Source organism: Magnolia sinica, chromosome 10, assembly GCF_029962835.1.
Source record: "Magnolia sinica isolate HGM2019 chromosome 10, MsV1, whole genome shotgun sequence".
NCBI classification, from domain to species: Eukaryota; Viridiplantae; Streptophyta; class Magnoliopsida; order Magnoliales; family Magnoliaceae; genus Magnolia; species Magnolia sinica.
In genome coordinates, this window is record NC_080582.1 from 6,959,803 (window position 1) to 6,967,514 (window position 7,712).

The 7,712-nt window shown below is 36.5% G+C and overlaps 1 protein-coding gene and 1 long non-coding RNA gene across 15 annotated transcripts; one reads left to right on the plus strand and one right to left on the minus strand.

Moving 5' to 3' along the window:
* The first annotated feature begins 395 nt into the window (after window positions 1-395).
* LOC131257879 (transcription factor bHLH112-like) lies at window positions 396-7,176 on the plus strand. 14 transcript variants are annotated; one of them, XR_009177678.1, is made up of 10 exons: window positions 396-843; window positions 970-1,083; window positions 1,187-1,396; window positions 1,851-1,939; window positions 3,527-3,674; window positions 5,333-5,474; window positions 5,950-6,057; window positions 6,168-6,233; window positions 6,501-6,551; window positions 6,879-7,176. XR_009177678.1 is itself a non-coding variant. In XM_058258808.1 (8 exons), the coding sequence occupies exons 4-8, from the start codon at window positions 5,472-5,474 to the stop codon at window positions 6,924-6,926; spliced, it is 276 nt and encodes a 91-aa protein (XP_058114791.1). In that variant the 5' UTR covers window positions 412-843; window positions 970-1,083; window positions 3,527-3,674; window positions 5,333-5,471; the 3' UTR covers window positions 6,927-7,176. The 14 variants fall into 14 exon arrangements, 5 of the variants coding, with proteins under 5 accessions (XP_058114786.1, XP_058114788.1, XP_058114791.1 ...); XR_009177679.1 differs by lacking the exons at window positions 1,187-1,396; window positions 1,851-1,939 and adding an exon at window positions 2,708-2,941; XR_009177677.1 differs by lacking the exon at window positions 1,187-1,396 and having other exon boundaries at window positions 401-843.
* On the minus strand, window positions 5,190-6,048 carry LOC131257880 (uncharacterized). Its single transcript, XR_009177683.1, has 3 exons — window positions 6,011-6,048; window positions 5,360-5,447; window positions 5,190-5,238 (listed from the first exon to the last, which is right to left on the minus strand). It is a non-coding gene; the product is annotated as an uncharacterized LOC131257880 (long non-coding RNA).
* Window positions 7,177-7,712: the final 536 nt, after the last annotated feature.

Here is a 7,712-nt window from a genome sequence, read left to right on the forward strand (position 1 = left end):
AGGGTAATGTAGCGTCAATGATTCTGTACGTTTTCGGTCTTGCAGATCATATTTAAAGTGATTAGTGCTAATTTCACAAGCACTCTAGTTTAGCACTTGCTAACATTAACCTAATTTCTAAAGGTTTTGGTCTTGGGTAATTTTTACCTGAGGTGGTACTCGGGTCTTTGTACGAATTTTTCCGAAACGTTACAATCTACCCCCTTTAAAGAAAAATTTCGTCCTCGAAATTAGTACCTTTTCGTACTCCTCGAGAATCTGAGGGTAGTTCTTTCGAACATCGGCTTCTGTCTCCCAAGTAGCATCTTCTTCCGTGTGATGCATCTACAGCACTTTCACAAGTGGAATAACTTTGCTACGCAACAATATTTTAAATGTTTTCCCCTTGCTTTTTGTGCTAGTATCTTTGATAGTATTTGCAAGTTTGCTGCAATACAAGGCGACATCATCTTCATTTTACTAAATTCAGAATGCTATCTTATGTATTTGCAAAGATGGCATCATAATGATGAAGTGCTGCAGATACAGTACTGTTTTTCTTTCCTCATGCAAACTGTTTATGTTGTTTTAGTTTCTAATCTTTTAATTGATTGAAAGATGTTGCAACTGCAGGATGGTGATGTCAAAATGGCAGATGCCGCAACAGCAAAGACTGAAAAGAAGGCAGTAATTTTCTTAACTATGCGACTATGATGCTTTTTTCGACTCTATATTACAGAACCTTACAGTCATATGCTAAATTGATACAGGCTAAAACACCTGCAACTCCTGGTGCCCAGACTTCTGGTCAAAAACCCTATTGTTGGCAAACTATCCTATTCTGTCAAAAGAGCTGATGTGTAAGTATCGTTTAATACCAGAGAAAACTACTCTTGTGACGAGATTTTAATCTCTCAATGTGTATGGGAAATGAGATGGCTACATCTGATGAAATGAGGTAATCTGCTTCCTTTGTTCACCTGCGGAGAGGATTTCTTCAAAGGTGCTGGTGAAGTAGTTGACGTCCGATTTGCATCAAATGAAGAGGGTGTCTTCAAGGGATTCGGCCATGTTGAGTTTGCCACTGAGGCAGCAGCTCACAAGGTAAGTTTTATTTATTATTTATTATTTATTTTTTGCTTTCTGAGTTAACTGTGTTCTGTCAACATGAAACTGTTGGTAGCATTGGCTGGATTTACTGCTGCAGAGTTGTCTTGTTATTCAATCATCTAAGTTTCAGGTGTCCGGTTACCAACTAAATTGTTATTCAAACTGCTTTGGATTTCGTGCTCATCCACGACAGCCTTTCTGCTTTTGCTACATCACACACGGTAAGGGTCATGCGTGCTGAAATTGATATGGTTTTCTTGGTGCATGCATATGCAGCCGCCTGGTTTTTGGTTGTTCCGTCACATTGGTAAGGTTCCTTGTTTGTTTGATTTTTTTTTCTTTTTTTTGGTTGTCTTCACAGGGCTAAGGTTCCCTGTTTGTTTGATTAGAATACCCATTAAAAAGAGACAGCACAAGTTATATGAAAAAAAAATGCTCTGCATTTGCTCCCTCCATATGCTCGTAGGTGTATTATGCTTGCGTCATCTGAAATTTCTAGTGGTTTCTACTTAATTTTCCCTGAAATCAGTTGTTTGCATTGCTGTAATACTAATATCACATGGGCGGAATAGTCTATCGTCCTAGTTGGGTTAGCATATGAAAATGGAAGATGCCCTGTAAGATGTCCTGAGCATTTTCATGCTAGTCTCTTGCTATTTTCTTGTCACCATGTCCAAGAAAATGTAGTCCTTAGGAGAAGCTCTGCATTCTGCTGAGCCTCAATTTCCTTGTCTTTGTCATCCTCTGCGACATTTTTTCAGGCCTTTCTACTCACAACCGACTTCTACTATGGCAGTGGTACATGCTGTGATCAATCCTTCTATCAGATCTGCCAAAGTTTCTCTAAGAGGTATGATAAAATGCTTGGGGTGGAGGGGTTGTACAGTAATATTAGAGATTTTCAGCTTGTAAAGTGGGCCTGGTGATTCAATGATTGAAATGTTATTTGACAGGCCTCCCCATCAATGGCCTGTGCACCAAAAATCCTAAGATTGGAAGAACCATTTGCGTAGTTGCGTAGAATTTGAGTAAGACCATGCCACCATATGAAATGGACCATACTCATTTTCATCCCAGGTGATATTTATGAATGCCGCATTCCTTGTGCATGTCTTTGATGTTACACAAAAGCAACATGACAGCGGAAGATAAAAGAACATGGTACCTTAAATATAAGGTATTAGTTGGTGATTTCTCCTTGGAAATGGTGGCCCAATTGCACTGGCTGGATCAAGGCGCTTGATATGCGGGAACTCAAAAATTGTGCAGTTGGCGTATATTAACCGCACAATCGCTTACTCATAGTCCCAAGATTGGGATGAGTTGAACAATCGTAACATTTGATTTGCGGACACCTGTATGTTGAAATTGCGATTATGTGAATTTTGTCATCATTTTTTATGTTTCTGTTTATTGGGCATTCATGATATTGCAGTTTTAGGCAAAGTTGATGTTTATGAATGATGTTTGTTTTGGTTGCAGTCCCATGTTTAAAATGTTATGACGAGTTCCATGATTTCTTTTATTGATAATATTAGTGAGTTATAAGCTGCTGCAATATGGGATTTAAAATGTTATGACAAGTTCCGTGATTTTTATTTTTTTTCTGTGATGCCAGTGCATGCCATTCCAGCCCCAGCAGCTGGCAGTTTACATTGTCCTAAAGCATCAAATGCGTACACATTGCACCTAAGATGAATGGTGTTAAGGAATCTGATCCCTCTAAAAAGTGTAGTGGACTCCCTATAAAGGGGCACAAAGCACCTCTGAGCAAATGCAAACTCTTAAATTTCATGAAGTTGTTGTTGCCTTGGCGCAATCCACCGCAAAGGCCAATGGTGAGCCTGAAAATGTATGTCAAGCGTCACAAGCAGGTATTTCAGTTGTAGCTAGCCATAAGTTTTCTTTAGGTCGAAGCAGTGGGATCTATGTTATTGACTGGCTATCTTCGGGTTGAAGTCATTGATAGTTGGAACTATTATTGTATGACTGCAACTAGTGACTGTAATCAAATTATTGGCTGCATTATCATTTCAACCAAAGAAAATTGTTTTTTTTTTTTTCATTGTTTTATTTGTCAGTTGACTCAAGATGAAAATTTCTAGTGTTTTCAGTCTTTTGGCTACATGAATGGATTACCAACCTGCTTAGCTTTCATATTATAGTAATCATGTATTATTTGAGCCAACAGTACTAATTTATAATTTGAACTATAGATATGCGCATGTGTTTGTATTTGCAAGTTTGTAAATGTTGGTTCAGAATTCTATTCCAGTCATTTCTACATATTTAGACATTTTAACTCATTTTTTCAAATTAAGCAACCTTGGTTTGGTGAGATCTAGTTAGTTTGTAATTTTGTGTCAATGTTTGTACTTATCTTCTTCATTTTTACTCTCTTGACATTCCCTTACTATGCTTTTTATCAAATTTGTAGGACTCTCCCAAGAACAGAGATTTCCTGGGTGCATTCTGGGACAAGGCAGCATGTAAAAGATTTCTGCATTCAAAGTCAAGTGCCTGAGTCACAAGCAAATTCCTCCCTTTAACCAAGATGGATGATTATTTATGCATCCACTAATTAGGTAGGGTTGTGCATATCTTTTTCTACATATTTCATTCTTAAAAGTGTGTTCATGCTGTGTTGGTGGCCATCAAGCCTAATCTTTGGCTGACCTTTGGGCATTTGGGTTGAAAACAAAGCAATGAAGACCTGATAGTAGAATAACCAGTTGTTGAAGAGGACAAATGGTGGGGCATTTCTTGTATTCTTGGAGATGATTTTTTTTTTGTTTGTTTAAATAATTTAAAACCAAAATTTTATTAGAAAGAACGAGAGCCAGGGGCTATACACCGGAAGATACATTTCCTCAGGTGCTTTGTTTTTTCTTGAAATTATTCAAAGTAACCATCAATGGTTATCGAACTGAAATAAATTTATTTTCTTACTAAAATAATGGCATTTTTTGGATGGCATTCTTAATAAATTTATTTTTCTCCTTTTTTCGCATGCCAAAATGATAATATTTCACATCTTTTTTCAGGATTTTTGCCTATATTTACCACTCTATGTAGATGGATTGATCTGATTTCCTTGTTTTTGATTTTTTTTTTTTTTTTTCCTCCTTCCTTTCTTGAAATTGATGAGATTTTTACCTTTTCATAGGCTGATATGATTAAAACTCACACCTTTCTTGAATTTTTCCCATGGGGAAGGTCTTAAGTGTACCACCAAAGTCCTACAATACATAGAACAGGACACCTTGCTATGGCGGTTTTGTGAACTAAATGTTGTTGATGATTATGTCCATCCACTTTATTTAAATATATATCTTAATCTTACTTTTTGGCTGGTATGTTCCTTTGTACTTGCAACCTTATTAGAATCTGTGACCTGTCTAGCAATGTTTCAAAAACTCCTATATTCTGTTTCAACCAAAAATACTTGCTTGTCACACATGCCAATACACTTATTCGGATAAGATCTATCTTTTTTTCGTTATTTTTTGTTTATCGTTTAATTACCATTGCCTTAGTTCCTCTTATAGTTAACAGTTTACTGTTAGTGCAGTTTTAATTCACATGTACTACACTAAAAAACTTTCTTAATATTTTACACTGGAATGATCTAATACTTACAAATGGGTTTGCTAGAGCTGCAAAAACTTTCTCCACGAGCTTCATCCTTTTCTAAGTTATTTTCATTGTGCACATTGCGACCTGATTCCATAATGTTCTTTGCTTCAAATCTAGCTTCTAATCATAGGGTAGATTTGAAATACCTTAGGAATCTGGAGCTGGCAGAAAGATTTTACATGAAATTGTGATTCAGTAATCTACTTTCCATTATTTTGTGCATTCCAAATTGTACCAGTGAAAATTTGATTGTGATGCAACTGTTAAGGACACTCAAAGAGATGGAGGAGAGTACATCATCACTCCTTGCCTTGAGAGTACAAACCCTGTGAAATCCTCATACAAACCCTCATGCATGAAATCCACTAGTCCATATGGTCAGTAACTATTTCTTTCTTTCATTCATTCTTTTTTTTTTAAAAAATAAAAAATAAAAAAATAAAAAAACAAAGGCATGACTATTTGTGGCTGATTAGCATGCCAGATTCCCAGGAGTAACTGATTCTTTCATCCCTGATAATGAAACCAATATATTTTAGTGTTAGATGCAAATTAGATGCAAATTATATATGACATGACAGGTTGAAATGCTGCATGCATATGATAGGTGGCATGAGGATCTCAACGAGCATACCAGATGAAAAAGGACCGAATCACCTGGAACAAGCCTCTTTGCACTTACACACTCCATCCAGTTGCAAGAAGATGTTGCTTGGGCTGACCTGCATCAGAAATGGAATTAACAAATGGTGGGCTAGTTACAAATTTCAATTCCTAGAGTTGCTCTCTTATATATAGCATAGATGTATATTATGCCTGAAATAGTCCATTAAAGACATTAAAGAGTAGAACAAAGATATTAGATGAAGAACCCAACAAAACAAATCCATAGCAACAAATCCTTCTCTCAAATTTGAGGCTTTGCTCTGTTCTGTTTCTTCAAGGTTGCTATTTTCTGATGACTACAGACCGTCAACATCAAAGTAGCACATGAGTGACATCTAGGCTAATCTTCGAGTGGGCCGTTATGGGTATCTTTGTCGATCATCTATTATCAGGATAGTCTGATCATGAACCATTGACATATGCATGTGCGTGGCCCACCGAAGAACTAGGCCAACCTGAACAGTTGCACTCGCAATTAGGCAATTGCATTGCTCTATCATTCATGGCTTGTTTTTCATCTTCTTTTGTGGGGTTGAATCTTTTCATATATTTTATCAGCCAAATCCAGAAGTTTGTGATTGGGGCTTGACAAAGAAGAAAAGTGGCAGTGAAACTGCACCCAAAAAGCCTCAAATTGGAACACCGTCGCCATTACCGACTTTTAAGGTACAACACAGATTCTATTGAGTTTTTATTTTTATTTTTATTTTTATTGGAGAGGGATTTGGGGTTTATCTGCTATGCACAGATAAGCATTTCTATATTTCTTTTTCTAGGTTCAAAAAGAGAGATTAGGAGACAGAATCATTCCACTCCAGCAACTGGTTTCACTTTTCGGAAAGGTAAATTTGAAAAGCTCCTATTTATTTCTGCAAAGATTTCTACTACAGTTTCTTGTTTTTGAATTCAAAAAAGCTTCGTTTGGTTGAATTGAATGTAATTGTTCTCTTATTTCAAACGGACACCGCATCCGTTCTATTAGAAGTAAGTTCCTCCATGAACAAGTCAGTGTAAGTTCCATGAAAACCAAGTGTAGAAGTGAGGGGAAAAAAAATCCAAGAAAGAGAATAACATATGCCTAAGTTCATATTTTTCTTCTATAATTTCAGGTTTTAACTACACCATTCATGAAAAATGATGTTCCCATTCAACACCAGCAGGTATATTTCTTTATTGTGCAAAATGCTAACAGTGTGAAGAGGCTCCCAACCATTCATTAGACTGGGCCCAACGTAAAACTCATTAGATGGGCCACACATTTACATCGAATATGGACTATTGGTTGTTTTCTTCTAACCATCCATTTCTTTTGTTCATATGTGGCCCACCTAATGAGTAGACCACCCCTTTTTTTCTCATCCAACTTGTTCATGGCATGTGTCCTGGTTATGGTGAGGATCTTCATCAATCTATTGGTCATTATTATGATCTTTGAAATACTCGTTATGATTTATCTCAACAAGCAAAATATTTAGTGTGTTATGCAGAATTCTGATAAATCAAATGGCTCAGATGGACCGAAACAAGATCTTTGAAGCCACGGGCTGTGTGTAGTTCCAATGACAAGCACCTTCTCAGTTACTAATGAGATTGGAGCTGATTTTTCGACATCTATGTTTGGAGGAATTTCACAGTTTTGAGGAACTGATTGCTGCAATTTAACCAAACCCAATGACATTTAGCATAGATTTAATTATTGCATCAACGTTCTTCTTAAGATTGCCTTTTATATGGAATTGGGTATCATATATAGAATTATTTTTTTATGGAGATACAAATTTTATATGTTTGGGATTTGAATGGCAGATCTGATTTTGATTTCTTCCTGTTCTTTTGTGTAGACTAACTTTTCAAATAGGTTGATTGGTTTAGGGCTTTGGAGAACATATTTTTGAAATGGGTATTAAGCTAGTTTTGGATGTGTGCATTGATTAGGTAATTTATTTTCATATTAAAAAAAAATAAAATAATGAGAAACGCCGACCGCCGGCGAATGGCTTTCTAGCAGATGGTTTTGGCTGTCGGAAACATCGATGGTTATGGCTGTTGAAAATGCCGACACCTTTTTTAACGGCCCGTCCGATGGTTTTTATCCGTCGGCATTGCCCTGTTTTTTAGTAGTGAATATTCATAAACCCCAAGTGTAGGGTTACAAGGTAGTAATAACTCGGTGAGATCGAGGTCGAATTTACAGGGAATGAGAAAAGCAGTCTAAAGCTAATCCAAGTCTAACCTGTTGGCCTAAGTTTTTAATCCATCAATTTAGGAAAGAGTTTTAAAACAAATAAATAGAATACTAATGATCCAAGAATTCACATATA

Coding starts and splice junctions, on each gene's coding strand:
- LOC131257879 (XM_058258803.1), top strand. CDS start 1,019: ATGAAGAGGGTGTCTTCAAGGGATTCGGCCATGTTGAGTTTGCCACTG. Junction 1,084..1,282: donor CTGAGGCAGCAGCTCACAAG/GTAAGTTTTATT, acceptor CATCCACGACAG/CCTTTCTGCTTTTGCTACAT. Junction 1,397..1,850: donor TTGGTTGTTCCGTCACATTG/GTAAGGTTCCTT, acceptor ACATTTTTTCAG/GCCTTTCTACTCACAACCGA.